We start from the raw sequence: 18,332 nt of genomic DNA on the forward strand, positions 1-18,332 counted from the left end.
ATGAGCTTGGGCTCGAGGCGACAACTAGTCTCTGAACGTAGCTGCGGTCACGGGATGAACGTTTTTACCTAATAGAAGTATAGAGTAATTGTATAGCTCTCCTTAAAAAAAATAGTTGTAGCGGAAATCGACAGTAAACATTCCAACGGTCTCTGTCCCGTGGCTCGCCACATACAGACCCTATTCTTCGGGCAAGATGATTGCCAAATCTCGATGCATCTCCACAGTACATGTTCAGCTAGACTGAGGACCCGCTATAAATCTTAGGATTTAGTTAACTAAGATTCTTCAAATTGACAAACAGTCTTTATTCTAACAGTCCGTAAATCTATCACCTACTACGGGAAGATACAGGAGATCTGCTTTCCTCACGTACGACGCTTCCCACTAGCAACTTTCTCTCAAGGACGGCTAGCATCCTTTTCTAACCACCAACATAAAAATTAACCAATTGACAGCAACGTCCATTTCCCTCACTTTCTGAACGAGGTTTGTCCTCGACGAATCCGATGATCTCGTGCTCTGAGACACACCCCATCATAGTTTTCCTCTGCAGCATCACTGTGACGGAGAGGTACTTTCTCGTGTGATCTCGTCAGCGAGTAAAACAACGTCTTTACGATCAGTGGATACTTCACGTTTTGAACTACGAGTCCGACTTAGACTTTGGAAGAAAGTATATTCGTTATTCCGTTGACCGTGGATTCGTTATCGAACCTAAGACCATTGTCATTAACGTCTAATCATCGGGGTTACTTGTCGATTCCGTAATACTCACACTTGTGCTAATCAACATTACCTCGATTGCATAACAACAATGGCTAATTCCAGAGAATATTCATTACACGCCCCTAACTCTAATCATAATGTGAACCCGACATATACATGTAATTAATTGTTATAGAAAATAAGTATATAAAAAGAAAAATATAGACGATTGCAAGATAGACGATCTTCATCTAGATTTCTTTTGTTGTATCTGGCAACGATCGAGGAGAGGAGAGTTGGAGGATGGTGATTTCCTTCTTTTTTTGAGCGCGCGATATATAAAATCGAAAAATAATGGACTAGAAAGTGCTTTCAATCGACCAAGCAGGTTGTCATTGGCAACGGTGGATTTAAGGGTTTGACCTTTAAGGTGGTGCAGAAGTCTCTTATATGGATTGAGTCGCATTGAAAGCTCCGTTCTTTCTTTTCTGTCTGATCGTTCCCGCCAGCGATTTCACGTTTTTTATTTGTGCAACGATGTCGTTTTGATAAATCTAATAGCATGCGTTATTTCAAGGCACGCTATGCCGCCATCGCCGCTGAAGTCGTTCGCCTCTTGGTCGTTAGTGCACGCGTCGTTGAGCAATTTATAGCTGAAGAAGACGAGAGACGATAAATTTCTCGGTGACGACGACAAATCACGACGAAACGAACGATGAATAATCGCGAGACTAAAAGCAGCTGATAAACAGAGGCGTTAGAAAAGTAACACAGAGCGTTGTAAACTATACAAAACAAGAGGAACATCGAGTGAGTTGAGGTATAGAATAGCTTTTAAAGTAGCTTTAGTGTAGAGTACAACAATATTATTTGAATCGAAAAAGGACGAATTGCATTTTGCATGCGTTGCATTCATTTACGACTTCTTTATACTTCGATTCTTTGCTTCTTCTGCTTCTTACATTTATACATTTGCTCTGTCGAATTTTGTATATCACCAGTTAGTTGATATTTTCTCGTTTATCTATGTATAATGAGGATAATTTTTAAATTTGATTATTAATTTATCGATTCTAAGGAAAAGCGCGTTTCGAGATAAATACAGTGTGTTGCGAATCACGTTTGCGAATCCATTCTTCTTTTTTCGACGATTGGTAATAGCATTATCAACGACTGTTAATTATCGTTTATTTATCATCGATACGAACGTCCTTTTTGCGAGTTCGTCTCTTTTCTACTTTCTTTTAAAGATAACGATTTAATCGAAATATTCAGTAATATTTCCTCTGGTTATATTTCTATATTTATATTTATTTATATTTATAAAGTGTATCTTCCGTTGGATTTGGCTCGAAAATGTTGTTCATTTTCGACGCAGAACTCTTCCGAACGTGAATTTCAATGGAATTTCAGCAAAATGGAGTTTTGCAGTTATCGTTTCAGGGTATTGGAATATTATTTTAGAATATTTATATTTGATTTCGAAAAGAAAAAAAACGTTAATCCCGATGGAGGGATGAAAAACCATCCACTCGGTGGTTGAGCGTGGGTGCGCTCGCAGATGCAGCGGTTACATTGTCGATTCCCTTTTTGCATTTCTTCACCATTCCAGTCGATTTACTCAAATATTTTTGCATTCGTATCGGTATCTTAGCAACCTTTGTTTTCATTTTCCCATTAAGTAATTCATAATTCACGGTGAGTGGAAAATTTTACAAAATCGCACGTAATAATTTATGGAAACTTTTACTCGGGCGTTCTTTCGATCTTGAAATATCTTCAGATGTTTCTCGTTGCTTAAGAAGATAGATTTTTCTGACAATTTCTTGAAACAAAAATCTCTGTAGAATATGAAGATACATGGTAGCAAACATAAATATTAAAAACTCAAATAAACAAACAAATCCTTGCAATGTAAATAAACAAAGCGAGAACGTGTACGAACAAGTTGGGAGTGTGGAAATAGAAAATACATCGTCATGGTATATTTCATAAATTGAGAAGAAATATGATTTATTTTTATTTCTTGTTAACACAAAAAACAGAATTGTGGATAAAACGCGATTCGAAGAAGATGCTTGCTCGCACTTGCTTAGTTGCTGCGATTCGTGTATTTTTGACTTTATCGCCTCCTCGCAGGATCATGAATGTTTCATGTACAGATGTACCTTTAGTCAGCTGTTGGCGATCCAATTAAACACAAATTAAATTTCCGTGTTCAGTCAGCCACAAACGTTTAATAAGCGAAATGTAAACACTTAGTTCATGGGACTAGTTTACACGTGCAAAATGAATTCTCCATGTTATTACACGTTCCACGAATTCTAATTAAATTACAATTCGTCCAATCCAAAATCTATAGCGGGTCTTACTATGTATATAATCCAACCAACCTGCAACCAACTCTGCTTACTATTTCTCTAAAGCCTGCGTATGCTACATACAAATTCAGAAAATCGTAATTTTCATTTTCCATCTTTTATTCCAGTATCATCTTATTCCAGAGTTTTCAATGTTTGCCTGAGCAAGATGAAAGAGAGACAAAGAAAAAGAAAGAGTGAAACATCTGAATCGACCCGTTATTCTATAATGGCTCGATTGAAACTATGTTAAACGAAAGAAGGGGGTGGAAAAAAAAAATAGAAAAGTTAAAATCATGTTAAACGAAATAAGAGAGTGAAAAAAAAGTAGAAATAAATTACACGAGGGCACACATGCGTGTTTTTCTTGTTTAAAGGGCCAAATTATACGCGATGCATTGAATGCATCGACCGTACAACGCGCGCTGGTACACAAGTTTTACGGTCCTCCGCGTTCTCGCCGGTGCATTTCCGCGTACTCCGGAATTACCGGCTGGATTTCCATCAGCCATAAAACCTTGAAGGGTGCATTCCTCTGTTCGCCGCAGATGCTAAAGCTTTAGCCGGCGTTTGGCAGGATAACAAAGAATTAAGCGCCGCTCGGGGCTTGAATTAACAGGTATTTATAATTTGGAAGTCTGTAGAAGTTAAACTTCCTCATGTAATACGTCATATCCTTTCGTATCTTTAGTTGTTTAGTTGCGCAAAAAGATAAAAATTAAACTATTCAGAAAACATATTTTTTGGTGTTTTCTGAATTATGATATTTATGTTTATGGAAAATTGAATCATAATTTAATCATGATCATAACAGAAGAATATGATCAGTATATCTTTGTTACTCTTCTAATTTTAATGTCACTTTTTTATTAAATAGTAGAATTTTAATATAATATAAATTGAAAATGAAAACATGTTGGTAGGTTTATAAAAATATCTCAATTTTGTGGAAGACAAAGTTATTGGTACTTGTCATGATATTTAGTATATGAAACTAATTTCTCCTATGGTTTTATTTCTTCCGTTGTATTTATAAAAATTTAAATTTTCATACATTTTCATAAATAGCCACAGTCCAGTTATAATTTATTTTAATTGATTAGTCGCGTGGAATAATTTGGCGAACGAAACGATAGTTTTCTCGTTTCAACTTATTTGCGGTCAAATTTACGTTTGCAATACACTTATTCATAATCGAATTTGTGCCAGTCCATGTTCGTTTATGGTGAAATTTATGCTACACTAAGCGGTCACCGATAACATCTACGTTTATGACTGAATTTATGACGCAATACGCGATACGTCGACGATTGACGTTATAATATTTACGCCGTTTGCCTGTTTCGGTTATCAGTGGCTAACTTTATATGCTTATGATTTTTTCATTGGCCATTACGGGGCGAAAACTAACGGGGAAGAAAACACGATGTTCAAGACTCATAACGTGAAAGCTACTCGTGCCACGCAATATTATACTTTCATTCTCTAATGGAAAATTTGGACCTTTGCTTCTTATTGAAGTTATTAGATGTATGTGAACAAAGAAACGCGTGGATAAATTGTAAGGTAGAAAATATATTTTAAATACTGAAGAGTAAATACAAATCGGAATATAATTCAGCTGATCCAGATCCGCACGCTAGCAGTGTTACCCTATGACTGAAAACCCTGAAGCCAACAACGCCTATCTACTGTTTATGTTTTGCCTTCGACGCAGTCTTTTATTTATACACTGTCGATGGCTTCAGTGCTTAAGAAAACTAAAAGACCAGATGCAGAGTTTTCTTAGAAGTTTTTCTTTTTATTTGCGTTTATTTTACAATCAATTCTCGTTAGAGAATTTTAAGTAAATTTATCTGACGTGGTACTATGACATTATAGTATGTTTGATTCTATTTGAATCGAGTGCTTAGATCTAAGGTGTAATGTCGTTTTAGCCTGCAGATCTGTTCCGACATGTCGAGTAGTTGAGTAATTAGAGGGTTTTGGTGGTTGTTAACTCTTGTGCTGTGTCTATTGCTGAATTTGGATAATTCTTCTTTGACTGTGGGTATCTTGAGGTCATGATGTATCGTTTCGTTGGTAACGTACCAAGGTGCATCTATTAGGGATCTTAGGGTTTTCGATTGGAATCGTTGAAGAATTTCCATGTTGGAATTACTTGCTGTTCCCCATAGTTGGATTCCATAGGTCCAAACAGATTTTAATATGGCCTTGTATAATGTAATTTTACTTTAAGTTGGAACGTCGACCGATGAGTCAGTAGAATTTTTTAAATTTTGCTTTGAGTCGTTTGGATTTATCTAAGATATGTTGTTTCCATGTCAATCTTCTGTCCAGAATCATGCCCAGATATCTGAGTGACTCTTTATCTGGAGTAGGTATGTTGTTTATCATCACCTGTGGGCAAGTTTGTTTTCGTAGCGTGAAAATTATATGACTGGATTTGTTTTCATTGACTTTGAAGCGTCATTTGTGGAACCACTCTTCCATAGAGTCGATTCTTAGAAGTGGTGACCACTTCAACACTTCTTTCAAAGGATTAAATACAAATGAAAATGCTGTACCATTAAAAGCATGCTAATTTCTTCAGTTATCTTTATTCTAATGGAACTGAACAATTTTAAATTGATAATTTCCTAAAAACTTTGTTCCATTCTATGTATGCATAAACATTTTTTGTGAATCAGTAGAGAGTATACGAATAAGTGATAAGTTTAGTAATCGATGTTTAAATTGCATTTAATAGAGTCCCACTGTATTGATTGCATTTGCGGTGTTTTATGAGGTTGCCAGATTCACCAGGCAGCCTGTTTGCCCTTTGTGATTTCTAATGTCACATCAGTGCTTTACACTGCTAATGGCACGTGATTATGTTTACAATGCGCCACGTGGCCTCCAATGTCACTGTTCGTTGTTTGTGCAGAGTATCATGTGACTTCTGGTTTGCGATACACTTGTAATGGACAATACCGAATTGCATTTACCCAGCCTAAATGATGGATTCCGTGTAAATTCTACAATTAGATCAAGTGGAATATTGAGTTACGGTAATTGAGATTCAAGGACAACGATCCTTACATTTATTTACAATTCATCTCTTATTTTTTCCAGAGTACAATGGACTCGTTACTTGTATTCCACATTAAAAAGATGAAAGAATAAAAAATATCAAGAAATTTCTTGTATTTCCAGGTGCAGTTTGGTTACAAGAAGGAGAAGCTTCTAGGAGGAAATGATTCAAAATCGAGGAAAGTGAAACGACATAAAGATGTTGGCACTATTTTACAATCGCTGATCCTGCATTTTTTCCAGGTTTTAATAATTTTATTTATCACAGGAAGGAAAGAAAAAGACAAGATTAAGAATCTTTTTGTATTCCAAAGATCAGTTCGATTTTAAAATCGAGAAGAAACTTACAGAAGGAAATTATCCAAAGATTGATAGAGGAAAGTAAAACAAAACGATTATGAACGTGCAAAACGACGGTGGAGGTAGGAAGACACGTAAAAACAATTCCGGCGATTAAATCCGAGTAGTCAGTTTCGGTCGCTCTTTCTCTCGTGGAGTCCAACAACGCTCGTTTGGAATTGTAAAACGGCGGACGATACAATCCTCCAAACGAATCCTTTAAACCTTGGCACAGTAATTTTCTTTACTAGCCACATTACCATTATCTTCAGGCTAGCTCTTAGCCGATGGTTATACTTTCACAGCCGCGTTTCTTTTTTCTTTTTTTATAGTTAATTCGATCGACCGTGTAGCCATACCACTGATGACTAATTAAAGTTCAAATGGAGAATTCAGAGATGAAAACATACTTAGTTGGCTGGAAACACAAATTGACTGGAACTATTTATCGGAACACGTGCACGCAAACCGACGGCAAAAATGACAAAAGAACGCAGACAAATTTTACGATGGATAAATTTACGAATGTGGAATGTGACGTTGAAGTGCAGACGAATTTCTTTCCTAACGTCCGCGACAGATTTATAACAAGTTTTCGAAATTCCAAGGAACCGAGATTCAAGGATTACTCGAGCGAGAAGATTCTAGAGAGCGTCGTAAAGATACAGAGGTTTTACAGGTAAAGTAACGAACGACGGATATTAAGGTAGCGAGTAGAATACGAGCAGGACAGGGCAGGTTTTCGCCATATCTCGCGACTGGCAGAAATAAAGCCACGAAGCGTCGTTAAATCAGTTATTTTTATTAATTAAGTGCTCTAGCCGGTACGAAGAGAAGCGTAAAGCTTGATGTTGCGGTAAGATACAAAATTTACTCGCGTTGCATAGGTAGGTCAAAGAGAAACTGGTTAAGAGAACAGAATTTCTCTGTTCCGTGGCTCGAAACTTTCTCACGCCATTTGCAATAATTTAACGTAATGTAGATCAATTTTAAACCTCTCCAACCTTATCGAATTGTTACTTCGATTAACTTACACAGTTTTACAATTCGAAGTATTAGTTTAGTACTTGGCGCTTAATACTCTCCACTGACTTTTCACCCGATGAAATATTTCCAAGAGCCCAGCTTTCAACCCTCGAACTTCGCCAAACCGTCTGCTCCCTAAAATCCTTTGGATTTCCTCGAATCGAACGTGTCAACGAAGAACACAGCGCGCACACGAGCTCGTAACTCCGTGGCGTAAACTTTTGGCGACGAACAAAATCTCCGAGGAACACCTGTTCAAACGTCTGTTCGACGTTGCCCGCAGAGCTCACCGCGGCCGGCAAACCACGATCTCGTCGAGCGGCGTTTCAGCCTGCGCTAAGAACACGAACCGGCGGCAAATACAGCCAGTACCGAGATTCTATCGCAGCCGGGATTTCGTGATACTAAACCGCACGTCGCCGAGTACCAGGGCGGACTTCGAGTTGCTGTACAATCTGCTGGATCGTTGGCGTATCCACGAGACGAAGAGTGCGAGTGAACAGCTGTTCGTGTCGTCCAGGATCGCATTGTGCAGTTTAATCCTATCAAAGGAGGTAGAGCTATTGCGAGCTATTGATTCGAGGAAAACCACTATTAAATTAAAAAAGAGAGAGCAATCATACAGAAACTTCTTGGATGAGTTGTGCAAACCTGTTGTGTGGAAAACCAGTCATGGAGAATCGATTCCTGTAATTACGCCATTTGTACAGTACGCCAGATGCTTTAGAGACACGTTCGAAGAGTTATCGAAGGAAAATATGACTGTTAAGGAAAGAATTGAGATGTTGTCTAAATTGAGAGACGATATAGAGCCTCATACGTGTAAGGAATCTGATGAACTGGTACGTTTGTTGAATCAAGAGATTGATCTGTTGACCCGTAACGTGGAGGAAAGTAAGTTGAATTGGTTAAGAAGTGGGCTGAGGATGGCTTTTTTGAGACTGGCAAGGGAGTCCTTGAGAAACGAGCGAGAGGATTCGAGGCTGATCAGTTGGTTCCGGACCAGTTGTAAAACCATCTGCAGGAGCTGCGGCAGACTATTGCCTCTCGAGAAGTTCCCACGCGAGAAATGGTCCCGTTCCTCTTCGTGCAATTACTGTCTCTACGTGAGAATTCGCACTGGGCCTCGGCTCGTATACGAGCCGTATCAAAGACTTCTTCGTGATGTAAGACGTCGCGAAGCTAGAATCTATTGTTACACCAGTCTGGCTTTTGTTATTGATGCAAAAGCCGTTTACCATTTGGTGAACGATATTTGGCACGGGAAATCGGCCATTTCTGAAAACGACAATTTAGAGGAGTTGAGGTTGGTGAGATTTCGAAATGACGAAGAGTGGTCACCGTGGAATTGTCTTTTATTAACCGTGAAAGAAGCCTCGTTGCATCGAAAGGTAGTTGACCTCGGTAAGTTTTACGGACCGATGATACTACAAAAGTTCTGCACGAAGAATCTTCAGGCCAAACTTCGGTTCGAGTTCGTGGCCAAATTCAAGAACCTTCGTGGAAATAAACAATGCTATTAAACGCTCATTTATTATTGTTCTTCGTGGGAAGTTAATTAGCAAGTTGCGGATATTTTCTTCAGTGTATAGTAAAAGGATAGAGTAAAGAAAGCGAAGTTTGATATCACGTTGAGAATGTTGAGCGAATAGTTAGATGCTGAGAATATTTAATTCGTATACATGGAATATCTGGTATAAAATAAAAGTATTTTCATGATCGTCTAAATTTATTCAATATGAAAAATCTATCACCTTACCTCCACGCGATCTCAATAGGAAGATATTAGGGGATAACAAGTACCGTGTATTTCTTGAAGCATCCAATAAATAATTATTCTTATAGTAACTTTTACATCAACAAAAAAGGATATGTTATTTGTATCTTTTACTTTTTATCGCAGTCAAAAGTCATCCGACTTTTTTAGTTCTGTTTGTGTGCAAGTTTACTAAAGGAATAACATCGACATTGAAATGTGATTTTCTCATTTAAGAAAGTTTAAAGTTGATATTATATTGGTATTATGGTATATTATATTATCTTCTGTCATATGTGTTATAGGAGAATTTTGCGAAGTGAAAATATTTTACATAGCGTATGCATCGAAACTGAAGAAGATTTCTGTTGTACGTTTCTTTTTCAACAATCCTGCAGTCTGCTTCTGTAATTTCATTCTGGGTAATCCTAAACATTTTCCAACCATTAGACGAAGGTCCAGCTTTATGGAGGGGAAGTAAAAAAGATATCCATGTATTTATCCTTACAATTTAAAAAGATGGAAAACAGTAATAAAGCCCAACGAAATGGTCGTCTTATGGTTTATCGCAGGGTGCGTAACGCGCATGTCTTCATAAAAATGCCAACTTTTATTTCCTGGTGAACTGTGTCGTAACGTGAAAATGTTCCGTGATTTAAATTTAAAACCGTAACCTCGTGAAAGTTATTCGTTTAAAATTTTAATTTCTAGACGAGTTCTACGATCATGTGATTCCAATTGTTTATCAGAAATTGTTAAAATACTACATCGAAATGTATATAGGACGTGGAATGTCATAATGGATCTTATTCCTTCTGCGGTCAAAGCTTCTAATATTGATAAGGAATATGAGACCGCATTCAATTTGCTTAATAAATGTATTCACTGAAGAAGCTTTCAGCTGTATACGACGTTTGATCAAATGGTCGCTAAGCCAATGCCATAAATTTCAAATACACTGACAAGTCGTTCCGCGTCAAAGCGATTAAATTGACCGTAGTATCGTCTCTGATATCACACTTACACAATACTTTTTGAATGTTCCGTTAACTATCGACTAAATCGATCTAGTCGCTTATAAATAAATCTATTAATCTAATTGTTTAATCGACCATTCGCGGAGAGACGCGATCGCGAGAAAGCACGTCAACGGGAGTCGTAAATTCCTGTTACGATTAGATAATCAACGCCACGAAACTGATCGATCCCCCTATTTCTATTAGGATAATAAGGGTGGTACAATTGAGTTTACACTGAATTAACACGTATAAACTAATATTTATTCCAACAACTTTGTAAAAATGTATAGACGACAATTACGCTGATGCGTAGGTACAAGTTAAATAAATGATTGATTTAAGGGTAGAAGCTCTTATTAGCCTCGCACTCAGACCCGACAATTGCCTCCTCTACTCTCCAGCAAGGTCTCGACTCTATGAAAGAGTGGTTCCACAAATGGCGCTTCAAAGTCAACGAAAACAAATCCAGCCACATAACTTTCACGCTACGAAAACAAACTTGCCCACAGGTGACGATAAACAATATACCTATTCCAGATAAAGAGTCAGTCAGATATCTGGGCATGACTATGGATAGAAGATTGACATGGAAACAACATATCTTAGATAAAACCAAACAACTCAAAGCAAAATTTAAAAAATTCTACTGGCGCATCAGCCGACGTTCCAACTTAAACACGCAAAGTAAAATTACATCATACAAGGCCATATTAAAACCTGTTTGGACCTATGGAATCCAACTATGGGGAACAGCAAGTAATTCCAACATAGAAATTCTTTAACGATTCCAATCGAAAACCTTAAGATCCCTAATAGATGCACCTTGGTACGTCACCAACGAAACGATACATCACGACCTCAAGATAGCCACAGTCAAAGAAGAATTATCCAAATTCAGCAATAGACACAGCACAAGAGTTAACAACCACCAAAACCCTCTAATTACTCAACTACTCGACACGTCGGAACAGACCCGCAGGCTAAAAAGACATTACACCTTAGATCTAAGCACTAGATTTAAATAGAGTCAAATATACTATAAACACTTATTAATCACGTCATAGTACCACGTCAGATAAATTTATTTAATATTCTCTAACGAGGATTGATTGTAAAATAATCGCAAAAAAAAGAGGGTAGAGGCTCGTTACAGATATGTGTTGACTACTCTAATGGTGAAGAATGAATAAGTTAGGCTTAGTGACGATGCTGTGTCGGAGGAAAGCTAATGATGGGAGTGTCTAGTGCATGGGACCATCGGATTTGTTAATGACATTTTTGGTTAGGAAAGTGAGGGTAGTAGACATTGTTTCTGATTGGCTAAGAAGAAGTTTGGTAGACTAGGAAGGGTCTTAGCCGCCCTCGATAGAAAGTTGATAATAGGAAGCATCGTACGTGAGAAAAACTAACTTCCCGCGTTTTCTCGTAGTAAACCATAAACCTTAGAAAACGCTTTCGAATAAGAAGATCTTTGTTCGGTCTGAAGGACTTTAGCTAAAATTCCCGAGATTTATGGACGGTCCTTAAGACTATTGAGGGTACGCAATAAGGATGTGTGGACATTTGGATGCTAACGAGAATTAATTGTAAAATAAATGCAAATAAAATAAAAAATCTGGATGCCATTTTGCCCGCGGTGTGTGGCCTGGTGTAGGTAGGGTGTCGCCGACGTAACACCATTATCTCTAAAAAGTGAAAGTTGCTTAAATGCTGATTGGATATTAATTGAACGTTCAAATTGAATTTTTATTTATGAATAAGTTAATTGTAATTGTTTGAAATTCAGAATCTATATGAAGCATTTAGTTTAATAGTTTGTGTGATAACAGATAATAACAGAAACGTTACAACTGTCGCAGTAATGTCACTGCGTTTACTATAGAACGCGGTTAAGTAGTTTAGGACTGCATGTGGTCAGACACAAAGTTTAATGTAAGATGATTAACGCTCAATGCGATAAACACATGTTAAATATAGTACGGGACGCAACTATGTTAAATTGACGTAGCAGCCTCTTCCTGTGATACACAAAGATCAAATGATCGCTTGTGAAACTGTAATTGTCCAATGTAATTGTCAAATGTTCATTTCGTAAAATAAGGGTACAAAAAAGCAACAACAATGGAGGAACAGCACGATATTCTACGAATGCCCATTAAACGGCCTTTTCAACGTTGTTGGAACTGTTCGAAAACTAGGGGAAACACCGGAAACTCTCTAGAGTGATCTGCAGCAATGTTGCAAACTACAAAATTACTTCCTGTCACTTTGCAACGATGCTTGGAAAGTTCAGCGATGTTCGTGAAATTGGAGACTACATTATAGATCGTGTTTTCTTTTCGTAGAATAAACATTGTCTTTTAACGAATTAATCGTACAGGTGGATTCTAACGGGACCGGACGTCGCATAGATATAGAGTTTTCGTCTTGGTGAATGCATAAACAAGTAGCGTCTTTCACGGAGAAGGAAGACGGTCACGATATTCAGCGAAGAATTGTCAAAGTGAATTGAGTTGCCAGAACTTCTCTCCCCCAGCGAACTTTTCGATTATTTGAAATTATGGCAGCTCCCTGGAGAAGTAGAAGGAGATTTTCAACGATTTGTCCCTGTGGAAAGCTCTTCCATCGTATTCACGATAAGATATTATCATCGATTTCTTTTAATAATTTGTCAAGTGGTCGAAAAATTCGATCTCGTATGGATTTATCCCGATAAACGTGGAATTTTAAAAGTTGAAACTGAATTATCGATACTTGAAGGAACTAATTACGAAGTCGAAGTCGAAGACAGAAGTTCAGAAGCGGCCAGGAAGAAATCATTTTGCAATTATCGAACGTAAACTTCAGTCAGCTCACGATTTAATCAACTGGTCTGATGTAGTTTTGATTGCTACCTCTGATCTAATCGAATTGTTCACTACTTTCATCGTTACTTTCATTATTTCTACGTTCCAACGTGGAAATTATGTCTATAATTTCGGTTGATTCGATTGCAATCGTTGGTGAGGAGGATTGAGGAGAAGATGTTGAATCGATGAATCGTTTAATTTGTACTAATAATGTAGGTATGTGTTTAACGAGTTGCCTTTAACGACGAGATATACGACATCGATAGATTAAAGCTTTCAATTAATTAGCCATCGAATTGCAAACGATTAATCATTTCTATTGATAGTGGCTAGTGAAAGGAAACTAATAAACCGAAATGGGGTTGTAGCAACGATTAATTTTAATTTTTTTTCAATCCCCTACCTCTATTCTGATTGGGAGTCTGTCCTCGGTGAACCAATAACGCGACAAATCGATACATACCTACACACGGATTCGATTATAGCCAGGTTACAGGCGAATTTTCAACTTTTTACCAGGCCCGTACGTCGATAGTTTCGCCATCGATTAATCATTTCTTTCAATTAAACAACCGACGAAAGTTAATAAACCGAAAAATGGGCTCTGTTACAGTCATCAATTTAAATTTGTCAGAAGTTGGCTGACCGTTTAATACCCTATCATAGGTGTCTGTGCAAATCGATCGACTCGACGTTCGCTCGATTATTACGTCCGACAAAATGAATTGAAATAAATTAACGATATACCAGACCAAGCGATTGTTATTGCCGGTTTCACGCGCAAGTAACTTGGTTATTCATAACTTAATTGCCGGTGATCGAATAGTCTCCGAACGTTGTAATTATCATAATAACGCGGACCATGTAATAATGATCATTATTAGAATGATACGAGCGACCACTATTAATTTCTAAATAGCCGTTGCAATTTAAATGCGAGTTAAACATTCTGTAGATTAAATGGCAACATTATCCACTTTACTTTCCTTAATAAGATTAAAACTGTAACATAGGAATCTATTCTGACGTCTTGTCAAATTTTTCTGCATGGAACAATAACGAGACAAACGGGGATACCTCGCATTATCGAGCGCGTTAACATCGCTTTCGATTTCAATATATCGTTAATGAGTTTTATACGTAGCCACGGATAAAGCGATCGGAGTATCAACGCCACTATTAAAACGTTTGTACGGTGACGTGATCGTTAGTAGACTCATGTAATGACAGCTTATCGATGAACCAGTCTACCGCTAATCGTATGCATTCGATTTTAACGATTAATTTGTTTATACGACGAAACATCGGTACCGTGGACGCCGTCGATGTTAGAGCCATGGATGGAAGTTTGCACCTTTGTTTATTGATGAATTAGATTAATCTTTTTACAACATTAAAGTTCCTGTATTTTATTCCAAAGTATATTCACAAATATATAGTCTGCTTTTCATAACAACACATTATCTCACAGGGGTCTCTCTCCCCTTTTCTTATTTCTTTCTACTCGCCTAGAAAAATATACATTTACGAATAATACGATATACATATGTAATGTCGTAAATCTCGGGGTAATTCAGGTGATCGATTCTGAAGTCTGAAAATCGAGTTTATTGTGAAAATACTTAAATGAAATACAGGAGTAAACAACAATTAATACCAATCGATAACAGTAAATAATAAATAACAAGTTCTGTGCAATGTCTACCTGAAAATCGAGAATCGATTTTCAACGTCCTCAGCTACCGATCTTTCTCCGTCAATCTTCAATGTTTTAAATAATTATTCTTTCTTCTGTGATCTTGTCTATTTCTGATGTTGCTCTCTGTCCGTCCGTTTAGGAAATGAGTGTCTCTCAAAATAGCTGTGCGTAAAACAAAGAAAGTCGCTCTGTCCGTGAAACAAAGAAAGTCGTGCTGTCCGTGAAACAAAGAAAGTCGTGCTGTCCGTAAACAAAGAGAGTCCCTATCACACTTGAACTCTAGGGAGTTTACACATATAATATACGTAATATGAAAAATATATGTGGCTAACATATGGCAAAAATATAACAACTTCATTGACAAATTTTATCATGCGTTTGTTTAAAAACATCTATATATTAGGTCGTCCGGAAAGTTTCCTTCGTTTTGTAAGGAAATAATGGATGCACAACATTTTCCGTTTTATATTATTTTATCGAATCATTTTGTTCTATCAAAATAAAGATCACTACGTTCGACAGACTAGATTTCATGTTTGTATAAAGATACATCGTTGTAAAGGACGTGTCTGTAAGAGAAAGACACTTTTCGGACAACCTAATGCTTTTATAAATCTGCTCGGGTCAATCACGCTATTGCAAGATCAATAATTACGCAACGAAATTGCGCGTAAGCTTATCACTATCCGATTCATTAAATCATCGATATCATAAAATCTTCTGAACACACTGCACAACTTATTCACAAATGATCAAAATCTCTTCAATGATATCCCTCAATCACGGGGCACTTTAATCATTTTCCGGGACCTCTAATCGCTCTCAGAGAGCCGCAAGCGAATCACACGCGAACGGTATCACCATCAGCGTGTTTGAAATGCGGGGCATTAGCCGAAGCGCGGCTTCCAACGCCATCAGAGGAGATTTCGCAACACGATGCAGCCATGGTCACGATCATCGCGATAAGTATGGAAATTAATATGAAATCGGCGAGAGAAAGGCGGAGACTTGCACGCAGGTAACGCACATACGTTACGAAAGTGGTGGTTTGGAGGCTGACAGGAAAACACGGAGGTTGGACCCCAGTGATTCATAACACGGGTGTCGCATAAATTGCGGGTGATATGTTGGCGCGCAATTAGGGTTTGCTAAATCGGCATTACTAATTAGATTTGGTGTACCGAGCTCGTCTGGCCGACCGAGCCGCCTCCTCCTCGTCGTGCGTATAATTGATTCGAGTTTCAAACTAATCTATACTCCCGGTTGCCTCTCGATAGTGATCGATAATCGTTCGTGAGGGGATGAAACCTGTGCTAAGACCGGTGAACCTTGTCATCGGCTTGTGTAAGAGCTCTCAGGGGGAATCAGCGTCAAAAATCACGTGAAATGGGAACGCCTTGGAATCAACGTAAGCTCTGTCTGCGTCTAAGTATGGGTGGCTCGCTAGAAAGTAAGAAAGTTGCTTCGCTGCTAAAGACGTCTTTTCGTTGAAAGCCTGACTTTAATATTAGAACGAGTAAATGTGTTGAAATGAAAGGTTCTATATATTTTGTTTGTGCAGTTATTAGATTCATATATTGCTGTACTTAATTAATGTTGACTTTGAAAAGTATGGTTTTTATTAGATCTTTATTAATTTTTGTCTTAGGGACTACAAGTAATTTACACTTTTTGCAAGTATACGTTTTTTTTTCTAATTTATTCCTTCGCTTCCTCAATCGTTTTTAGTACACATTTTCCTTTTCTTTCCTTCTAACAATCAGATTTGTTCTGAACCATACGTAATTCTTTCTACTTGGTCATAGTTCTCTCTTAAGGGGATGTCCTGAATTAGAATGTTCTAACACAGCGTCCTTTTGTGATTTTTTTTACAAGGGAAAGAAAGAAACGAAGTTATTGAATTTTGAAGTATGGTTTTATATATATTTAACGAATACAAAAAATTTTTTTTAAAGTAATTAAAAGAAAATTATAACATATTTTTCTTCTCGATAAATTAAAAAAAAGGTAGAAAATAGTGTGAAATTAAAAATTTTGGCGGGTTTAAAGAAAAAATGTGTTTTATAAAAAGAAAAAATAAACTTTAAGGTGCTATAACAATTACTTAAATAAACTTTTTGACGAACGTTTTTAGTTCATTGAGAAGAAAAATATATAATAATTTAATCCTTTTTTGGTTTTTTGTTTCGGTCAAGAATTACGAAGTGGATCATTCACGCCGATTGAAAACTGCAGCCCATGAAATCTGTTATAATTTTCTTTTTTACTTTAAAAGAAATTTTTTGTATTCATTAAATATATATAAAACCATACCTCAAAATTCAATAACTTCAATTCTTTCTTTCCCTTCTAAAAAAAATCACAAAAAGACGCTGTTTTAGAACATTCTAATTCAGAACACCCCTTTAAATATTTCAAAGTATCCCTTCTGTGTCTGTATAATTTTGTTCCTCGTTAATTTTCAAATTTCATCCTTAAATCTTTTACTACCAGAGTCAATCTGTTAAAAATATTACACTATTAATAATGAGCGGATATTTACCAAATATTTGCCGAGATTTACTCTTCCATAAACGTGCGATAGCTCAAAAGTCCCATGATACCGGTCTACTGTTTAGAAATTCATTCTCACAGCGCAAAAGGCTTGGTTTACTAAATATTTGATGGCAGTCGATTACCGTGTATCGTTACGCGGAACTATCATCGATTAATTTTGCAGCTAACTGAGGGGATAGTAGGAGCGTCTGCTTCTAACGATAGTTACTGTCCTCGCGGGACCAAAGACCTGCGATACTTTGTCAAATCTCGGCACGAAAAGAGGTTAAATCGCATCCCTCTCATCGACTACAAGAAAGATGGAAACTCGTGATACACTGTTTAACGTTTTTCCTTCATGTGAAAACTGTTGATGTTATAGGATGTATGTGAATAAAAGAAACGCGTGGATAAATTGTAAGGTAGAAAATATATACTTTAAAACTGAAGTGTAAATACAAAGTTCGGAATATTATATGAGCTGATCCAGATCCGCACGCTAGCAGCGTTACCCTATGACTGAAAACCCTGAAGCCAACGTTGCCTATCTACTATTTATGGTTTGCCTTCGACCCAGTCTTTTGTCTATACGCTGTCGATGGTTTCAGTGCTTGAGAAAACTAAAAGACCAGATGTAGAGTTTTCTTGGAAGTGATGACTTCAACAAAAACATTTCTGCGAAAATTAAAACCAAACAACTCAAAGCAAAATTTAAAAAATTCTACTGGCTCATCGGCCGATGTTCCAACTTAAACACGCAAAGTAAAATTACACTATACAAAGCCATATTAAAACCTGTTTGGACCTATGGAATCCAACTATGGGGAACAGCAAGTAATTCCAACATAGAAATTCTTCAACGATTCCAATCGAAAACCCTAAGATCCTTAATAGATGCACTTTGGTACGTCACCAACGAAACGATACATCACGACCTCGAGATACCCACAGTCAAAGAAGAATTATCCA

At 37.2% G+C, this 18,332-nt stretch overlaps 2 protein-coding genes and 1 long non-coding RNA gene across 4 annotated transcripts in view; 1 reads left to right on the top strand and 2 right to left on the bottom strand.

Moving 5' to 3' along the window:
• The window catches only part of LOC139988385 (uncharacterized), a 194,915-nt gene that overhangs the window by 61,968 nt on the left and 114,615 nt on the right, over positions 1-18,332 (bottom strand). The gene's annotated exons all lie outside the window — the stretch shown is intronic.
• The window catches only part of LOC139988357 (endoplasmic reticulum junction formation protein lunapark-A-like), a 129,171-nt gene that overhangs the window by 13,735 nt on the left and 97,104 nt on the right, over positions 1-18,332 (bottom strand). The gene's annotated exons all lie outside the window — the stretch shown is intronic.
• LOC139988075 (IQ motif and ubiquitin-like domain-containing protein) lies at positions 971-9,382 on the top strand. Of its 2 annotated transcripts, XM_072005043.1 has the most exons (6): positions 971-1,528; positions 3,446-3,687; positions 6,264-6,383; positions 6,455-6,713; positions 6,812-7,158; positions 7,789-9,382. In XM_072005043.1, the coding sequence occupies exons 5-6, from the start codon at positions 6,863-6,865 to the stop codon at positions 9,026-9,028; spliced, it is 1,536 nt and encodes a 511-aa protein (XP_071861144.1). In that variant the 5' UTR covers positions 971-1,528; positions 3,446-3,687; positions 6,264-6,383; positions 6,455-6,713; positions 6,812-6,862; the 3' UTR covers positions 9,029-9,382. The 2 variants fall into 2 exon arrangements, with proteins under 2 accessions (XP_071861144.1, XP_071861145.1); XM_072005044.1 differs by lacking the exon at positions 971-1,528 and having other exon boundaries at positions 2,754-3,687.

Source organism: Bombus fervidus, chromosome 6 (assembly GCF_041682495.2).
Source record: "Bombus fervidus isolate BK054 chromosome 6, iyBomFerv1, whole genome shotgun sequence".
NCBI lineage: Eukaryota > Metazoa > Arthropoda > Insecta > Hymenoptera > Apidae > Bombus > Bombus fervidus.

What these genes read in the sequence shown, in the direction of transcription:
- LOC139988075 (XM_072005043.1), top strand. Translation starts at nt 6,863, where the DNA reads ATGGAGAATTCAGAGATGAAAACATACTTAGTTGGCTGGAAACACAAA. An exon ending in AAGATACAGAGGTTTTACAG is followed by an intron (nt 7,159 to 7,788) that starts GTAAAGTAACGA and finishes CGTTGCCCGCAG; the next exon opens with AGCTCACCGCGGCCGGCAAA.